The sequence below is a fragment of the Lepisma saccharinum genome, chromosome 29, assembly GCF_977018435.1.
Source record: "Lepisma saccharinum chromosome 29, izLepSacc3.1, whole genome shotgun sequence".
NCBI lineage: Eukaryota > Metazoa > Arthropoda > Insecta > Zygentoma > Lepismatidae > Lepisma > Lepisma saccharinum.
The window spans coordinates 34,286,706-34,307,161 of record NC_139257.1 but is presented as its reverse complement, the minus strand read 5'-3'; the positions used below and the strand labels follow the sequence as shown (position 1 = coordinate 34,307,161).

Below are 20,456 nucleotides of genomic sequence, written 5' to 3'. Positions count from 1 at the left end.
AGGAAGAACAAATGTCAGTGTGACAGTATAACAGCAAAGAACACGAACGGAAAGAATAGTGATGAAAATTATTACAAAATGAGAAAATTATAGTGAGAAGTAAAAAGACAAAGCAGATAACCACAGAGGAGAATTATATAACATAAAAAGTCTCGTGAAATATAGTACAGAAGGGATAAAACACTATACAAGCAGAAACAAATAAGGGCAAAAAATAAAGCCAAACGGGCCTTACCTTTATACAGGATGCAAATTAGCGGGAGGATAACACAAATGATTTTAACCACCCCCACCCACAATATTCTTTCGTGCTTTCACAAATCATTATTTCAATCACTGACAACTAATGCCAAACCAATGGTTTGTACCCAGCTTATTATCAAGATATTCCCACCAATAACAGGTAATTTAAGTGTCTGCTATTATTGGCTAAACAAGAGTATTTAATTTAATGCAAAGTTTATAAGGAGAGGATATCTATACCCTTGTATAAAATTACAACTTACCTCTGTTTCCATTATGAAAGCTGTAAATACGTCCTATTTACTAATGCAGCATTATTGAAAGAGAAATATTGCATTAGTATTTTGATTTTCGAGTAATCACTACACTACATTCAATTCTTCTTTATTAATTGAGACAAAGAATAAATATTTGAATACATGATTCACTGTCAGATAATATTGTTGGTCTGCGTGCATGCGATTATTGTGCGTGGGGGAGCTGTAAGAAGATTTACGCTGATAAAATTCCCCTTACTCAGTTGTTTATCGTCTGTTGTTGTCAAACGGTATTGTTGCACGAAAAGGCAAGCAAATAATATCAAAGCCCTTAGATAACACATTCTAGTTCGTTAGCCATTTGAAATATCTGCCCCTGGTGGTTGCACTGGTGAATTTCATAACTAAGTGTTCAAATTCCCCTCGCAAAGCACGTGCTGTCTCCAGCGTTCCTCGTATTGGGTGGATGGACTCACGTGACAACTGGCAAGGCCTTACAGTAGACAACAGACCACCGAGTGGCGGGAGCGGTACTAGGACACTTATTCAGATCATATTGAGGATACATTATCTGATTTTGAAGGGTGCGAAAACTTCAAGGATGCCACACAGGAAACGTATACGTTGTGTATTCAAAATGATGCATGTAGCACACAGCTCAGTATGCAAATATGTGCTCTTTTGTTGTTTTCTCTATTTTGCTTGTTGGAATGTTTGTAAATAAGTATGAAAAGATAGAACCGGGAGCGTAAGTGCACTTTGACTACTCATAGGAAGTCAATTTCTTCTGATCTAATATCTTCAACGTAGAAACTTTCAATCATCAGGCATAGTCACACACATAAGCACTTATTTTCCTATTAATTGTGCTAACAATAGCTCTAAGTCAATAATTTTGGAGGAACTTATTTTAATTTTTCAACCCACTTTCATTGTATGAGATTCTAGTATTGTTGGTGAATTAACACAAGGGCGCGCGTGTGTTTTAAGTGTAAAGTGTGTGCGTAAGTGTAAGCATCATTGAAATGGGGAAAAAAATGAAGATTGCAATATAAGTGAAAGAATATTCTGATAGAAGAGAAAAGAAACGCACCTGAAATGGAAAGTATACGCATAAAATGTGATGGAGAGACAGTAAGTATGTAAAGAAAACATACATTAGATAATAATAAACTTATTTAGCGAAAGATGAACTGAAATCACTCACAGAAGAACGGGAATGTATGTAAATGGAAGATAAACTACAATAAATGCAAGTGTTGTTTTTGTGTTTATGTTCTTTAAATATTTAGGTCATATGTGTGTGTATCCTACGCGTGTATTGCAATGCAAATTTTATGCTATACAAGTAATACACATCCGCCCAAAAAGTAAAACTTATACTTGTTGACAAATAGCAATTAATTGTGGAAATTCTGTAAACATTCATCGACAATAACGGCACTTAACCAGTCTTTAAGTCAAAAATACATTTTTTCTCTAAACTCCTTTGGATTTCAAACAGCCTAAAGAGCACCTACAATATATCCGTGTTGTGTTTGAATGTATGTAAAGAAACAGCTGCGTAAGTAAATGGTTGTGCGTGTATTATGACATGACTGAAAGGTATTGCGTTGTTCACTTGTTCGGTTTAAGATGGGTCGATGGCTGACACTGGAGGAATGAAATGTTTATAGAGTTACCTGTGTAGCAAGTTGCTATTTCCAGTACTGGAAGCTGGCCGGGTTGGAGCAAAGAGTCCCTGTTCCAGGCACTGACACGGAACACACGGGGGCTGGACAACGATTGGGGCCGTTTGGAGCAGGGGCGAAAATTTTTGACAGGAAACCGGGTCGGTCCGTGACGTCGAAAGCAGCACCCACGCGACAACCTGCGCGCAACCGGCGATATCGTTCCCCAAACTGGGAAAGGTCAAACAAAGGACACAACGCTCCCGCGGCACACCCTCCAAACGGACCAATCCACGTGCGAGAAGGGCGGTGACGTCATATGGTGAGTAACTGCTTGCGTACCCTCTTCTCATTGTCATTCTTTTTTGTTTTTTAGTGGATTAGTGGAGCGAGAGATCGATACCGGTTATCGAAAAAGGGAAGGGCCGACGCGCGCGGGTTTTCGTATGACGTCATGGAGCTGCGTGCGTGTAGTGCTACGTTCCCGCGAGATCCCCCTGTAGTTATCAATGAACCTGGACCACGTGACACGAGCTGGGAAACTGCGTTTAACTGAGCAGCACTCGTGTTAGATTCTTAAATGTGATTAAGTTGCTCTTCTATAGTCACGTGAGAACAAAAAAAGAATTTAATGAAAAAGGTCCTCGCGGAGTAAAAGATATTCACATGCTAACAGTACAACGATAATATTTACTTCCCAAATAAGTTTCATGAAAAATAGGCGATTTTAGGGAGATTTCACACCGAAGCGACAGGCAACACGTGTCGCTTGCGGATTTTACCAAGTGCACGTCAGTTGCTCAAGGCTAAGGGAGTTTTCAGACTGAAGCGACAGGCGATGCTGAGAATTCAGTGCGAGGCGACAAGCGACACGAACACTTTCAGTCTAGAGCAAAATATTAACCACGCATGCGCGAACAACAGACCGAGAAGACACGATGCATGTTAAGGAGATTTCACACCGAAACGACAGGCAGCACGTGTCGCTTGAATATTTCAGCAGATCGAACGCAACCTTGTGCGGCCTATCATGCCGCTACAGTGAAACGTCTGGCTTTTTCGCAAACGACACGTGTTCCCTGTCGCTACGGTGTGAATTCTCCCTTACTCTTGTCTCCTAATGTCTTCCATTCTACTTAACCTCTTATGACTCTAGATGTGCACTCTTAGATTAACTGCTAAACGAATAGATGGTGTGAAGAAAGACAGCAATGTTTTTGATACCTCTAAGAGAGGCCAAGGAAATAGAGAAGAAAGGCGAAGAAGACACAATGAACTGGAATGGGGGACTGAAGATAAACAAAGAATGGAAGAAGGTGTTAGAAAGAGTGGAAAGGACAAGAGAGAAAGAGGAGAGAAGAAGGAAGAAGAATGAAGGAAAAAGAGCGTGAGATAAAGAGTCCAACCACATTCTCTTTCAGGTGAAAGTACAGTTGGCAAGGGAAAGCCACCTGCTAGAATGTTCCAGAACAACTTTCTAATAGTCTGGAGGGGAGTAATGTTTGTGTATATATATCGTCCTGTTTTGTACCTTCCTACATTTGTACTTAGTGCAGAGTCTGAAGAAGACCTTGCTAGAAGGTTGAAACGTTACGTTTAGTTTATGTTTTAAAATAAAATAAATTTCTGCCTTGGTCAGCATATTGAGTTTTTTCTCTAAGAGAGATTTCACACCGTTACGACACGTGTCACTTGGAAACGAACTCTCAGTAATCAATGCAATCTTTCAAACCGAAGAGCCACGACAAGCTGTACGTGTCGCTTATAGCTTGCGTGCCGCTCGGACTGGGCTATTTTCTCTAAGGGAGATTTCAGACCGAAGCGACTTGAAACTTTGCAGTTCTACAGAGGATTAAACCTCCAATTACAGAAGGCGTAGACTGCATGTTGTTGATAAAATTCGACTTATACTCGAATATATAAACACAATGATGTTGTGTGTAAGAAATAAACACATTAAAGCAACGATAAATATAATACTATCGTAATTAAAAGATATTTAGTTTTTAATTTAATAAATTGGTGCTAATTTTGTCAGTATGCTGAAAAACTATGACTAAGAGCCGGAAGAAATATTATAAACAAATACCTTTATTTGTATTTTTCCCGTACTTTTTCGAATATCTTGTCCACACTTTCCTGCTGCGTGAGCTTGTATTGGAGTAATATAAGAATACGAAGTGAAATTCTTACGACGCAGTAAGCTGAGTGTTTTCTACGACGAAATACGGCAGGATCTGTTGACGTCATGGTCACGGGTCATCCTCCTCTATAATTATTATTAACCCGATGCTCCTTGTTGGACGCAACCGTTCGTACGACGCAGTAAGACGGGTTGCTGCGCGGCAGGATATGTTCCTAAGAATTCCAATACGTGATGTTTTCAGCAGGCTGTGTGACGTCAGAGCACGTGACCGATGACGTTCGCCGTGGGCCTTGCGCGTGGGGGGAAAGGAGTGAGAGATTGCATAGCAAGCTAGGGGGTGGGAAGCATGGGTTCTTTAATAATTACCATGCTGACGTAACCGTCAAAGTGTATGGGCTTCTACGTTATGATTCTAAAAGCTAAGTATTTCACATCGTTTGAGTAAATTGTGTAACTTTTTTGATTACTTGCAACGGTGATCATTAGAGGTCGAATTTGTATGTAATTAATAGGGCTCGGAACTTGAAGACCTATAAATTGCCAAAAAAAGGCCTATAAAAAGACAAAAATATCAAAAAAGGACCTAAAAACGGAAAAAAGGACGTATAAATGTGATCCAAATTAATTAATAATTTCAGTTTTAACCTCCCCACCCCCTCCCTCTGCGCGGCACCTTGAGATCTTTGCAGGCGTGTGCTGTCTGGTCGTATACACCATGCTGAAAGCTTCAAAACAAGAGAAAGTTGCCACTCACAGCGCGCCCTTCCAGACAAGTTACGGTTAAAGGACCTTGTACCGTACCTGCTTCAGTCGTCCAAAAATGTTTTTCTCTCGTTTCAGGGATGGTTCAAATATATTTCTTTATTTCTTTACTACAGAAAGGATGTTTTAGAGGTGATGAACTGATGATGATCCGAATTGAGAATGGGCAGTAAAAACGTAGTCGAAAGAAGGTGAAGTTGCAAAAAAAAGCCGTTAAGACCTTTAAAAAGGCTAAAAAAGGACCAATAAGCTAAAACACGCCGAAAAAGGCAAAAAAGGACAAATAAAACCCACCTTTTTCTGGCCTATAATGACCCAAAATGAACATATATTATGTTGGGCCTCGTCTTCGGACTCTAGGGGGAAAAAAGGATATTTCCTCAACTTCCGATCCCTATTCATTACATATTCCATTCCTTTCTAGATACATATCTTGAACAGGAAAATGCCAACGAATTATATATATTTTGCATAAGTTTTGTTACATATTTTTACATATTTGCCAGGATATTACATATTTTACATATTCGCTAATTTACTTTACATAATACAACATATATATGGAGTTTCTCCCCTCTACCCCTTTTGTTTACATATTTTCGTTTCACTTTTAGGTGTAGGCAAAGCACCTAGAAACTTGGCATCGGAGGACAAGAAAGCTACTTTCCTGTACGTAGAGAGTTACACAATATGTTCCCTTGTACAAAGAGTACAAAAGTAGCTATGTATTTTTATTTCATTGTTCTTTCTCTTGACGATACTTTTTACAATTTGTTTCGAAAGTTACAAAGAGCTCTCTTACATATTTACATATTATACAATAATTTCCTATGTGCAAAGTAATTAATATTTGACAAAATTGGTTTCTTAAATATGTACACGTTGCTATGCTTTGTTGAGTTTATAAATTTGATACAAATTTTATATAATTTGAACAACTTATGTCCTTAAAATCAAGTTGAATATGTTGAAATAAAATAAATATCGAGCAGAATTCTTGAAATTGCTTGAATACTTGATTGTTATTAATATTACATAATATTTGATACTACATATTTAGCTACATATCCTTTTGATACATATTTATGTACACATTTTATCAATTATTGTTGCATATTTATGTACATATTTTATAATTTGATAGTACATAGAAATTCGGGGTCTAGTGATCATGTATTCATTAGATTTCACAAGACACAAATCCAGCTAAGTCCGTGACGTAAGCACTAATCCACAGAAGCCCTTCCCTTTCTTTTAAAAATAGTAATATTCACTGGCGTACCCAGGATTTTTTTTACGAAAAGGGCTGGAATTGTAAGGTCAGATATTAAATAGCTGCATTCTGGGGGGCGAGTTACACAAAAAAATATTTCGTAATTACCGTTTTTAATCTTTGTTTTAAAAGTTGTTCAAAGACAAAAATGGTAATCTGGGGCCATTTTAAGGGGCGCTTGCATTTACAATTTTGTTTTTTCCGTGTTCTTTACGGTTTCAATTTAAAAATTTTGATGATTTTTCTTAAAATTTCGGGAGGAGCTGCAGCCCCATCAGCCCCCCCTCTGCGTGCGCCAGTGGTAATATTTAGACTAGTACTGATATTAACAGTAGCATACCCCCAGATGACTTAGTAGTGGCATACTCCAAAAAAATATATAATTGACTATAGGATAATGTTTCAAAATATACGATTGCAAAAAAAAAAACACCCTTTCGAAACAAAACCAAAAATTATTAAATCGACTAGTAGCGGTAATATTAATACAAATTTGTTATATTTTAGAAAGTTTAACTATGCGACCATGGACATATTATATTGTTGTTTTCATGGTAACTTGTTGCTATTGATTCTATTATCTGTTAGAGAATTATAAATATAAAGATGAATAAATGAATCCATGTATATGATTTAATATTGAATCCAATATACCAGATTATTATTTGACACAATGGGTTTCTTCGTTTTCATCCAATCACACACAGAAATAATCTTTCGTATGTTTAGTTAAATACCTATACATATGATTTACCGCTTACCAGTCACACTCCCTCAATCAAATGATTTTTTATTTAATTTTGGAGAATATATTATTAGAGGTGTGAATACTAATTTGCTAATGGCAATTATTATCAGTCTTCTTTGTATCCTCAATATTGTTGTTATTTTTGTTGTTGTTGCGTTGTTTTGTAATGGTGTCGGTAATTCCATATGATACGACAAACAAACGGTACCAGTTTCATAGATCGGAGATACATTTAAATCGGATATTTTGTGTTTCGCATGGTTCGTACTTATCAATTGTGTATTGCGGAACATAGTTCAAGGTGCCATTATGCTTTTTACACGAAAACAAATGCAATTTTTCACATTCTGAGTGCTTTTTATTATTTCTTTCTTCGCTTCCGGAACACACAATATGGCGGGCACATCTTGACTCACGTTGTGGGTATGCAGTGTTTCAACCTTCTTCACCGAAAAATACCTACTATCGTGTTCGTCACCGGTGGAAATTATACATTATGCACGGGTAGCTGACGTATAGCCCGGGTAGCTGACGTATAGCCCGGGTGGCTGACGGATAGCCCCACGAACCATACACGGATAGCCCACAAACCATTCACAGATAGCCCCACGAACCATTCACGGATAGCCCCACAAACCATTATGCACGGTAGCTTACCGATAGCCCCACGAACCATTTCCGATAAGGTTAGGTTAGGTTTGGTTACGTTAGGCAAGCATAGTAAAAAAGGGGGGGGGTTTGAAACACTGACAGGGGCTTACGTCATCAAACGTACGCATCATCTGGTTGTCGTAGGGCAAGCAAATGAAAGCTGCGTCGGTGAGATTTTTCTCTTGAAAAATACATGATTTCTCGGTCAAATATATTCCATGATGAAAGAAAATACCTCGACGAACGTTGTAAACCTTGGGAAAACTCATTTCCGTAAGTAGTTTCTTGTGTAAAATTGAAGAATGTGTCTCCGATTTATGAAACTGTTACCAAATAAACTTCTTACTTACAGAAGCCAGTGTTATACTGATACTTTAAGAGCTATCTTTCAAGAGTTTAAAAGATAATAATTTCGAGATTTATATAGACTAATGCATATCTTTTGGAGCACTTATATTTTAGCTCTCACAATTTTCTTCGTCTTATATTCACATGATTTGAGCGCGTATCTGAAAAATACACTGGAAAACTTCTAGAATGGAAATAGTGCATTGGTGCGCTCTCCAGCGGTGAGAATGTGAACTACATGTGAAAAACCGGACACCTTTATATTTGACATCTAAATTGCAATTACTTCTGAATTACGCTATCAGTTTGGTAGTTTTCTGTAACTTTCGTTTTTGTACTAATTTAACTTATTAATGAATATATTTCCAGTAATTAAGTTAGCCTTCGAATCAGAATTTATGCGTTTGCCCAAAAATGCAAGTGTCCGGTTTTTTTTTGTCCAGCAACGTACTTGCTGATATTTATACATAGGACATATATCGTAATATCAAAATTAATCCTTTAGTGGCAACTTTGAAACTGTACAGCGTGCTTGCATACATTTAGGATAAAATCCATTCTTTCGAATGTTCGCAGCGTCGAAATGAGACTAAGGAAACTTGCGCTGTGTAAGTTTATGTGGTTAACAAATACACTGGAGAACAAAAAAAATCGTGGTGTCCAGAATTTTTCACCTGATCCTGGGTATTTTGGCGCTGCTGATTCCGAAAATGCCATCCATTTCGTTCTAGCAGCCCTAGTTTATGAGATATTGATGATATCATTATGCTCTTATGACTACTGTGTTTTTACACCACCATTTGTAAATCGAATGTTTGCATAATACTAATTGATTTTATCCAAGCTCTATTCATGTTGTTGTTTGCATATGCACTTTAACTATTCTGACATTTATTTATCCTCTTTACAGGCACTGACATGGCTTCATCACGAAGAAAATGTGTGAATAATCATGATGTGTTTTGTTATATCTGTGGGGAGTACACATTCATTCAGCAAAGAAAACCCATAACTGACTTTGTAAAACGAGCTTATTTGGCTTGGGAGACCAAGATAAGGCTTGGGCACCTCACATTGTATGTAAAACGTTCACAAAGCATCTCCGACAGTGGACAAATGGGAAACGGAAGTGCTTGAAATTTGGGGTACCAATGATATGACGAGAACAAATAAACCACAGTGATGACTGTTACTTTTGTTCAGTGAATGTAAAGGGTATCAATAGCAATAACCGGAATAGATGGATATATCCCGATCTACGCTCCGCATTCAGAGGAGATACCTGTTCCAATATTTACCAGTCTTCCAGAGTCATCAGAAGAAGAGGACGGATCAGCTGAAAGCTATGCTGAGCAAAATGACAGTGATTTCGCAGGACCTTCATCACTTGCATCCGGTTTTAATCAAGCGGAATTGAACGACCTCATCAGAGATCTAAGTCTACCAAAGTAGTCGTCTGAATCGTTAGCTTCCAGGCTGGCAGAGAAACAATGTCCGTTACCGGGAACAAAAATCACAGTGTATCGCAACAGAGAAACAGATTTCCTGCAATTCTTCACAACAGAAAACCAATTTGTTTTTGCACCAATGTTGAAGGACTGTTGAAACTGGGTATAAGAAAATACACAGCAAGTGAATGGCGGTTATTTATAGATAGCTCCAAACGCATAATGGGAACATATACAGGTCAATCCCAATTAGTCACTCGGTTGCTATGCGTGAAAATCAAGCTACAATAGCCACAGTGCTAGAGAAGATCTCATATCGCGATCACCAATGGGTTATCTGTGTCGATCTCAAGATGGTTATTTTCTTGGATGTCAACAAGGTGGGTACACCAAATACCCATGCTTTATATGTCTATGGGACTCTAGAGCTAAAGATCAACACTGGGTGAGAAGACAGTGGCCTCTTAGAGAAAGCATGATCGTTGGAGACAAAAAAAATCATCACAGAACCTTTGGTTGACAGAAACAACATCATATTGCCACCACTGCATATCAAACTTGGGTTAATGAAGCAGTTCATCAAGGCGGTGAATAGAGATGGAGCATGTTTTGGCTACGTATGTACAAAATTTCCTGCATTGAGTATGGAGAACATAAAGGCAGGTATACTTGATGGACCACAAATCCGCCAACTCATGAATAACCAGAAATTTCAAGACTCAATGAATGATACTGAGGCAGCTGCGTGGTCGTCGTTCTGTATGGTAGTGAAGAATTTCCTTGGAAACTATAAGGCTCCTAACCATAGGCGTAGCTACGGGGTGTGTCGGGTGTGCCTAGGCACACCCTAATGGGCTGCTTATCAAAGAGAATTAAATACAGATATTTCAATAAGAGAGAAAATAAGCGGCAATTTGTAAGAAGTTGAAAATGCCATTACTTGGTACAAACGTGTGCATTATAGCTGATGAAACGAGTGTCTATAGTTTGCCGATTTTTTTATGTCATTGGAGAAAGAAGATATTTACTGCATTCTACTCTGTACTGAAGCGCCTTTCTTCTATACCTGTCACAAGCTGCACGGGTGAGAGAGAGCTTTCTCCAAGCTTACCCAAGTAAAAACTAAATTAAGAGCAACACAGAATCAGGATAGATTGGAAGCCCTGCTCTTGCTATTTGTGGAACAGGAAAGAGCTTAGTCTTTGCAGTAAATGAAGTTATTGATAAGTTTAAGAACATTGTACCTTTCGACAGACGTCTCTTGTTATAGATGAAGTGTATTTTGATGTATTTGTTTGTAATATTTATGAACATTTTGTGTGTGTGTAATTTCTATGCAGTTTGATTTTTTCTACTACATATATTCAGAAATTTTCAACACTGTCATTTAGTGAATTTATATTCCTTTAGAAACATCAGTGCAGTTAAAGAGCCAAGTGATTGTGTTGCAAAATATGCTATTAAAAAGGTACAAGACCTCATTTTTTTCTTTGTGCACACCCAAATATAAAGTTCTAGCTACGCCTATGCTCCTAACTATGATGCACCAGTGGACAATATGCTTACTGCTTTTTGTGCACTTGGTTGTAACATGAGCATCAAATTACACTACCTGCACAGTCATTTGGACAGATTTCCAGATTGTCTTGGAGATGTAAGCGAGGGACAGGGTGAGCGTTTTCACCAGGGAATAAGTACAATGGAAGAACGGTATCGTGGATGGGATATACATATGATGGCGGACTACTGTTGGAGCATCCAGTGAGAATATCCAAGATCATTGCATCGGAGGAAATCACAGAAACGAGGATTCAGCGACCTAATGGAAGAAAATAATGAACCTAATGCGAGAAATGTATAAATAAATAATTGTGTTTAGATAGATTGCTTCATGAAAAAGAAAGTGCTTGATCCATCCAAATGTTTTTGTATTTAATTGTATGCGAGTGATATAGTTGTATATGCGGACCAGTATGGTTAGACTGGTTATAATGTGAATAAGCTCTATCTAAAAAACTAGAACTGATAGGTCAAAACTGAAAGCAATTTTGGAATCAGTGATCCAAGTATACCCAGAAATAGGTCACAATTGTTAGGCAGCAAAATCACTGTTCCCCAGTGCATATTTTGTTCATATTATCTATTTCGAGTTCAAAATGCGACCGAGACGATAACGAAACTTTACTACCTAGACAAGCAAGAGTCTTCGACGTCGTGAAATATGGCCCCTCCTTGAAAACAGGGTGGGGGGGGGGGCGAATTTCACGCCATGAGATATGGTCCCCCACATCAAAGCAAAAGTAGCCGCGGTAGCTCAATCGTTTGTCGAGCTCCGTGGCGGAGTGGTTAGCGCAACGCGCTACAACGCCAGGGGTTCCAGGTTCGAGTCCCGGTAAGGCATGGGTATTTGTGTTTGTCCAAATGATAAGAAACTGTAACAATTGAAAACTGTAAAAGTGAGAAAAAGTGTGAATGGTGGGGGATACCTCCGTGTAGGGGGTATTTCCTTTTAAGAAAAAAAGAGTCGTTAGGGCGTCTGACTACCGTGCGAGAGACCCAGGTTCGATCCCTGGCACGGGAGAACCGGGACTTTTTCAACCTGTTCAAGCTGCTCCGGCGCTCACCCAGCGTCGTATAAAGTGGGTACCTGGGGGAAACTCTGGGAGGGGGGTAAACGCGGTCAGGGGCGTGGTGCTGATCACATCACCTCCACTTCGGCCCAAACTCCACACTCCCTATACGCCTTCAGGGGAACACTTTACTTTTTACTTCGAAGCAAGGCTAAAATAATATCGGTCGAGAACGGAATATCACGCCGCGAAATATAGTCTATAAGTGGGTTTCATGTGACGTCAGGATGCGCACAGCCGCCATGTTTGCGGCAAAACTTTTATCACAATGCAACAGTTTGTGACTTAGGTGAAACACACCTATGCCCTTTCAAACTAAATAATATGAAAGGAGATAATGTTTTTATAGGAACGAAAATGAAATTTAATAGCATAAACCAGGTCTTTTAGTAACGAATGAGGAGGGAGTCGTGTACATTTTGGGAGATTTAAAAGAGAGAGAGAGAGAGAGAGAGAGAGAGAGAGAGAGAGAGAGAGAGAGAGAGAGAGAGAGAGAGAGAGTAGGGGTGTGTGGATTAGAGATGGTCAAATCCGGATAAGGATTATCCGTATATTCTCATTGTCCAGATTATGCGGACATCCGATATTCGCTTTATAGTCTACCAATTATCCGGGTATTACTATTATCCAAAATGTCCGGATATCCAAATGTATGCAACAGGAGCGTATATTCTAGGCTAGCTCGGCTATCTGCGAAGCCTGAAGTCTAGAGAATAAAATACAGGAGGAAAATCGATCAGAAATTGTAAATATTGTTATTCATATCAGTGAAATGATGATGGTGATTATGGAGTTGCCAACCTGATTTCTTATGACTTGGCAACCTGATTCCCTATGAGTTGGCAACCCGATTTCCTATGAGTTGCCAACCTGATTTCCTATGAGTTGGCAACCTGATTTCCTATGAGTTGGCAACCTGATTTCTTATGAGTTGGCAACCTGATTTCCTATGAGTTGGCAACCTGATTTCTTATGAGTTGGCAACCTGATTTCTTATGACTTGGCAACCTGATTCCCTATGAGTTGGCAACCTGATTTCCTATGAGTTGGTAACCTGATTTCCTATGAGTTGGCAACCTGATTTCCTATGAGTTGGCAACCTGATTTCCTATGAGTTGGCAACCTGATTTCCTATGAGTTGGCAACCTGATTCCCTATGAGTTGGCAACCTGATTTCTTATGAGTTGGCAACCTGATTTCTTATGAGTTAGCAACCTGATTTCTTAGGAGTTCGTAAACTTATTTTTATTCATAGCCTAGGACCACGTGACCAGTGGCGTACCCAAGGGGGGTTGGTGAGGGTTATAACTCTCCCTTTGGCTCAGTATTCCTAAAAAAAGGAACGTCAAAGGTAGGAAAAGATGGCGAAATGTGGGCTGACTACCAGAAAAAGTGTAGGCTACATAACCCCTCCCTTTCAAAAATCCTGGGCACGCCACTGCACGTGACATAGTGAGATGGCCCAGATCTTGGACTCAGTATACGCTACTGGTGTGCAATATTGTTTGTCCGTTTTACGGGCTGTCCACTTATTCTTGTATTCACCATTTTTGTACTTCACTGTATCGACTTTCTACAAATCCTTAATCAAATCTGTTCTTTCCGGATTTACGGATAATTTGACATACGAATATTCGTTATCCTTATTTTGTGGCCATCCCTAGTGTGGACAAATCACTGGATGCATGTAATGTACGCATATGCGTGCAAGTACTATACAGGGTGTTTCAAAAATAATATTCCGATTTAAAAAGGCTATATTTAGGAAACCAATGAACATAGAATCTTGCAGTAAGTTGTAAAATACATGTTGGAACATCAAGTTTTACTTACAGTAGGTTTTGATTTGTTGCAGGTAAGTGCTTCACTGGTGCAGCTCACTCTTTAGTCCGCATCAAGAAGGCGACCCAGCAACAGGAAGCATTCTGCATGCTCTGCTTCAAGAAATGTGAGTTCATTACAAATGTACAACGTCGAATACTGTGAGCAGTAGGTGGCAGCACCGTATTTACGACGATACTCATGCTGCACAGCTGTAACGGACTCACATTTCTTGAAGCAGAGCATGCAGAATGCTTCCTGTTGCTGGCCTTCTTGATGCGGATTATAATGCAGAAGGCCTTAGAAAGTTGGCTTCGCGGGCTTACAGCAGACAACAATATGGGGGTGTGTCTGCGAGAACCAATCAGGTCCGCGAATGAGCGAGCCCGGTTGCCACAGCTAGCTCTCGCTGCACCCTTCTGGAAGGGTGAATGACCTCTGCCTCTTGCTACCTCGGCCTGTTTGTTCGGCTGAGGAGCAGACGACACGAGAGTATCGGCAATAGTGTGCGAGTGACGTCTGCTGTTAGCCCGCGAAACGCTCTTTCTAAGGCCTTCTGCATTAGAGTGAGCTGCAACAGTGAAGCACTTACCTGCAACAAATCAAATACTGTAAGTAAAACTTGATGTTCTAACATGTATTAGGGTAAATAAAAAACTAAAGGCAATTTTGAGTTCTCGCATGAATAAACGAAGACTGGGTGTGTCTGACGTCACCATGTGTATACTTGGGAGTGACGTCACCATGTGTATACTTGGGAGTCACGTGGAAGTAGGAGTATGCATCACTGCCCCATTCAGTAGAGTGTCGCGGAGCAAAAAGGTCACACGTATGGATGCACCACTCCACGAATGCACCATCGAGGAACAGCGCGCCGTAGTGCGCTTTCTGTGGTCGGAGGGAGTCAAACCGGCAGACATCCACCGTTGGCTGTTAGCGCAGTATGGAGCAAGCACCATGACTCAACGAAATGTGTATGAGTGGGTGGACCGCTTTAAAGCGGGACGCACAAGTGTAACGGACGAAAGTCGAAGTGCACGCCCAGAAGAAAACGTCCAACGGGTGGATACCATTATCAGGGACGATCGGAAAATCACAATAGCACAAGTGGCGGAACTCTTCGACATAAGTTTCGGATCAGCAAATGCAATAGTGAATTAGTGTACCAAAATGTTTGTTCGTGGTCGTCGGTTCAGGTCAGATGACGAAGTCCAGCAGGCGGTGCAGACGTGGCTTCGTGAGCAAACAAAAAAACTTCATTGCGGACAGGATACATAAGCTGATGGCACGATACCAAAAGTGCATTTGCCGTGCAGGGGGTATATGTGGAAAAGTGATATGTGTAGTTCTTCTTGTGTGGAAATAAAGATGTTATGTGAAAATTGCCTTTACTTTTTGATTTACCTAGTATTTTACAACTTACTGCAAGATTCTATGTTCATTGGTTTCCTAAATATAGCCTTTTTGAATGGGATGATTCTTTTTTAAACATCCTGTATGTATGGTGCTTGTATGAAATATAAAGGGGAAACCCCCCGACGAGCTCGTCTCCTCCCGCATACATTCAGGGGTATGCGCTTTATGCCCTGGTACCTTTAAATAAAAACCAGGGTGTCAGTTCTCTCTGAATTTCGGTTCCCCCTGTTTATCTATTCACAAACTTTATTTGGGCTTACATGTAAGTGACAGGGAATTTCATGAATTTTATTGCTTGTATGAAAGTGTACATGGAAGTAGGATGCACATAAACGCATGCATCAGGGTGCGAAATCATTGAAAACTGTTGGGGGGAGAAAGTCCTTCATCTTCAACCCCCCACACATATGTGTATATTATACGATATACATATTTGTAATGTTAATAAAAGTAAAAAGAAATTACTCAATTAAAATATATATTATTATTATTAATACTATTATTATTAATTACATAAAGGAAATTAATTTGTTACTTGTATACATATCAGATATTGCAAAGAAGCTAATTTCTTTACCAACTGGTTAAAGATGTTAATAAAAAATGAAAGAGTTCAAGTGGTTTTATTATGTGTAAGTTTTTGTTTAGTTTGTGCTTTATGTTAATATAAATCAATTAGATTTATTGGTTATTATTGTTTTGCATTGTTGTTTTACTTTTATTGTGCGTATTGATGTAGATTTGTTAATGATCTCTTGAGAGAGAGAAAGCATTCAATATTCACAACTACACTAATTTGTGTGTGTTTTCGATATTATTTTTAGTAAAGTATATTTGAAATTAAAAGTAATTGCTTATCTTTTGCTTGTTATAATAAAAACTCTTCCCCCGGAAATGTTTGGTGGGGGTGATTTTTCAGGCCAAGATTGTTGGTGGGGAGAAATCCCCCCGTTCCCCCAAGATTTCGCACCCTGCTATGCATACTGTTGAGAGTTCCTTATGTACGATGAATTTCTGAACACAATCTCAGGAAATCTGGTTGGAGGTAACATGTTTAGAAATTTGATCCTAGTTTTCCATATTTTTACTCGAGCGAGATGCTCTTGGGATGCGCGCGGAGGAACACCGGAAGATATGGAACCGTCACGGGGCCAGATATAACTTCTTCCAACCAAGGCCGGAACCCGCGGATTGACAAATAAACATCGTCACAACGCCTCTTTGTTCCTTCCGCGTAAGACCACGAGTTTCTTTGGGAGAGCCTCGCGTTGACGTCATTGCTCCTTGCACTTGCAGCTCCGAATAGCAGCGTAGAAGAAAAGAATTTAACGACCGTCTGAGCGCCTTTGTTTACGACTTTTGTGAAGGTGCAAGGGCAGTTTCGCAAAGGGTCTCACTGAAATAAACTGATCAGAGTTGCCAGTTGCCAGCAAAAACAAGCGCTAGATCTCAGCTGAAAAATTACCAGAAGAGCTGTAAAGCAGTATGGATTGATCGATTAAGTGTATTTTACTTCGTATGAGGATCAGTGATGAGGATGAGTGATGATATTGATGAAAGGGCCCTCACAAAGAACACCCAGGTCAAGATTCGAACCTGGGTCCTCTGGCGTCATAGCGCGATATGCTAACCACTCCGCCACAGAGGCCGACTAAAGCAGTGTGGAAAACTACCAGAAACGGATTCTTAACAAGCAAGTGAATTTAGTACAAAATAGTGTCACTAACATAGGCGTAGCTACGGGGTGTGCCGGGTGTGCCTACTGCCTAGGCACACCCTAATGGGCTGCTTTATCAAAGAGAATTAAAGACAGGTATTTCAATAAGAGAGAAAATAAGCGGCAGTTTGTAAGAAGTTGAAAATGTCATTACTTGGTACAAACGTGTGCATTATCGCTGATGAAATGAGTGTCTGTAGTTTTTCGATTTTGTGATGTCATTGGAGAAAGAAGATATTTACTGCATTCTACTCTGTACTACAGCGCCTTTCTTCTATACCTGTCACAAGCTGCACGTGTGAGAGAGCTTTCTCCAAGCTTACCCAAGTTAAAACTAAATTAAGAGCAACTCAGAAACAGGATAGATTGGAAGCCCTGCTCTTGCTATTTGTGGAACAGGAAAAAGCTTAGTCTATTCTATTGATGTAAATGAAGTTATTGATGAGTTTAAGAACATTGTACTTTTTGACAGACGTCTCTTGTTATAGATGACGTGTATTTTGATGTATTTGTTTGTAACATTTACGAACATTTTGTGTGTGTGTAATTTCTATGCAATTTGATTTTTTTTCTACTACATATATTCAGAAATTTTCAACACTGTCATTTAGTGAATTTATATTCCTTTACAAACATCAGTGCAGTTAAAGAGCCAAGTGATTGTGTTGCAAAATATGCTATTAAAAAGGTACAAGACCTCATTTTTTCTTTGTGCACACCCAAATATAAAGTTCTAGCTACGCCTATGGTCACTTACGTTTATAAAGCATCATCATTACACGAAGAAGAAGGTTTGTCTTCTGCATAATAACCTTGAGACGTGGACGGTTCATCAATAAGGGGAATAGGTGACCATGTACACTCACACATACACTCGCCTCGCTTACTCAGCTTCTTTATACAACAGTTTTGTCGAAGATACAGTTCAACCGCTGTTGGACAAAAATGTTGTATAAAGAAGCCGTATACTAAGGTCTGCATTCAGAACCGCCGTTAGGAAACGTGAGATCCTGTCCGACTGATTATGTCTGGTAGTTCCCGAATAAGATTTTCTCCTATCGAAATTATACGACACTACCACCCACCCCCACCCTCCCACACAAATCGACAGAATAACCTACATCTGTCCACTAGATATGGTGAAGTTTTTTTTTCGCTGGAAAGCACTAGCCTGTTATGTAAGACTATTTACGTTGCCCGAATGGACAATAGAGTGTTGACGATGGTTCCTACTTGGCGAGTAGAAAACCAGGTAACACTTTACTATACCTGAGACAGATTACTTCAAATTTACAGGAGAAAGTACTTACGGAATTCATTTTCTGGAGTGTTGTCGATGTTCCGGAATGTAGTTTTGGTCCATTTTAATGCGAATCCATGTGGTTTTATACGAAAATCTATTTCCGACGCGCTATTGCTGCTGCCGCCATTTGCTTTCTGCACAAGAGCACAATACGCGATATTGCTGCTGCCGCCATTTGCTTTCTGCACAAGAGCACAATACGCGATATTGCTGCTGCTACAAGCCGATGTTGTCCGTATATGCTAAATTGAACGAAAGGAGTGCTAATGGAACCTAAACTAACAGGCCTAACCTAACCTAGTAGGCATACCTCGTCCCCGTAAGTAAGTAAAAAAGTCAATTTAAAATTCCTAAAGTGTTTTTATTTTTTTTAAAAAAAATTAAACTATGCTTGCCTTACCTAACCTAACATCAATGGTTTGTTCCTGAGGTGTTTTTTTTTAAATTTTGTATTTTTTTATTTGAGCATACTTTGAAATCCGGCCCGAAAGTAGATTTTTTTGGTAAAGGAGCTTGCAACACTGCATGCACACTCCAAATCGACAAAACACTGGCACAACGAACGATCAACGGTAAGCTATCGCCATGTTGTGTGTGGAAATAAACAAGAACAGTAAGTACTCGTAAATGTAAGAAATATACATTATTTTCGTTACAAATTCCATTATTTCACCTAAATAAGTGTTCCGGAGTGCAGAATAGTACGCTAGTAGCAATGTAAAAAAGTGCGAAAGAAATCATTCCCAGGTGTCTCAGGTATAGTAAAGTAGTACCGAAAACCAACCATCTATCGCAATGCTTTAAGTTGTGTTATCAGATGGACGATGTATTTCTCAATTAGACATGAAAATCCACACTTAAAGAGTTCAGCATCGAATTCGAATTTCGAACGAAGGAAATATTGAAACGCGAAAAAGAATGCGTAATACCGAACCGACAACATACCGCACCGAACAGCTTATGTTCAACACGTATTCCACTCAGTGGCGTACGCAATGGGGGGTTACCGGGTTTAACCCCCCCCCCCTTGAGCTTTTGAAATATTATGGAAAATGCGGTAGAAAAAATTAAAAATGGCTAATTTATCAGTCAAAAATCTCCGACAGTAATAATATTAATAATACCAAAAATAACAACTTGAATTATTATTCCCATGCAGCATGAAGAAAAACACAACATTACAAACACAATCTAGGCGGCCGCAAAGTTCAATTTTGCAATTTGTTTGCAAAAAGTCGCGCAGTGACTCTCGCGAGAATTGTGAAAATTCCTTGCTTCGTCACAGTGTGCCGACCTTATTGCAAACGTTCTTCCCGGTACTGATATCACATCCCCTTCTGAACTGTCAAGTGATGCTGAGTCTACATCCACATCATTAAATAATGTTGAAGAAGTGCTTTGTGAATCACCTAGAACTAGAAGTGATAAATGTGTTGGAATGTCTATAAACTTACTTTTCAACGAAAACATAGACTCAGTAGAATTTAGCAACATGTATTCTCGCGCTTCATCATCATCCTGGGCGAGTTCCATAGGTAAAGGTAATGTAAATTCCCCCGTGCATATAGCACCGTGCCATGAAGGCACACGTAGTGGTGTGGTGGGCCCAACACATTCTCAATCTCGGCCATTTTTCAGGTGAATCAGCACCATGCTCCGGCAGCCTTTATCCCCTAGGGTTGCACTATGAAGTTTGCGTGAAGTTTTGTAAAAATATTAAATCGAGTAATGTGACCATTCTCCAACCAGGATGAAGTCTGGAGCATTAATTATTACAGCAGGTCTAAATCTCTTGTTAAAGTACAGCTTCAATTTTTGCTTGTGGTAGGGGTTTTTTCATTGGATAAAAAATATCTATTTTCTTCATTTTGGAACTATACCTAAGCAGAGGCAATTAAATAAATGTTAACTAAATGGGAAAAAATGGTCAAGAAAAGTCAGGAATTTGGGATTTGTTATTTTGGTTAAAATCCTTATTGGGATTGCTTGAACATTTAACCAAATCTCTCTCCAACTCCATAGC

At 39.4% G+C, this 20,456-nt stretch overlaps 1 protein-coding gene across 4 annotated transcripts in view; it reads right to left on the bottom strand.

Moving 5' to 3' along the window:
- Positions 1-20,456, bottom strand: part of LOC145981493 (solute carrier family 2, facilitated glucose transporter member 1-like) — a 214,414-nt gene that overhangs the window by 172,108 nt on the left and 21,850 nt on the right. For 2 of the 4 annotated variants that reach the window (XM_083114755.1, XM_083114756.1), the window contains exons 1-2: positions 2,183-2,332; positions 507-546 (exon numbers count right to left, since the gene is read on the bottom strand). The exons of 1 other annotated variant lie outside the window; for it this stretch is intronic. In XM_083114755.1, the coding sequence (XP_082970881.1) occupies positions 507-518 (12 nt within the window). In that variant the 5' untranslated portion in view covers positions 519-546; positions 2,183-2,332. Of the gene's footprint in view, positions 1-506; positions 547-2,182; positions 2,333-20,456 lie in introns of those variants that run through there. One more of the 4 variants, XM_083114757.1, reaches the window with a different exon arrangement.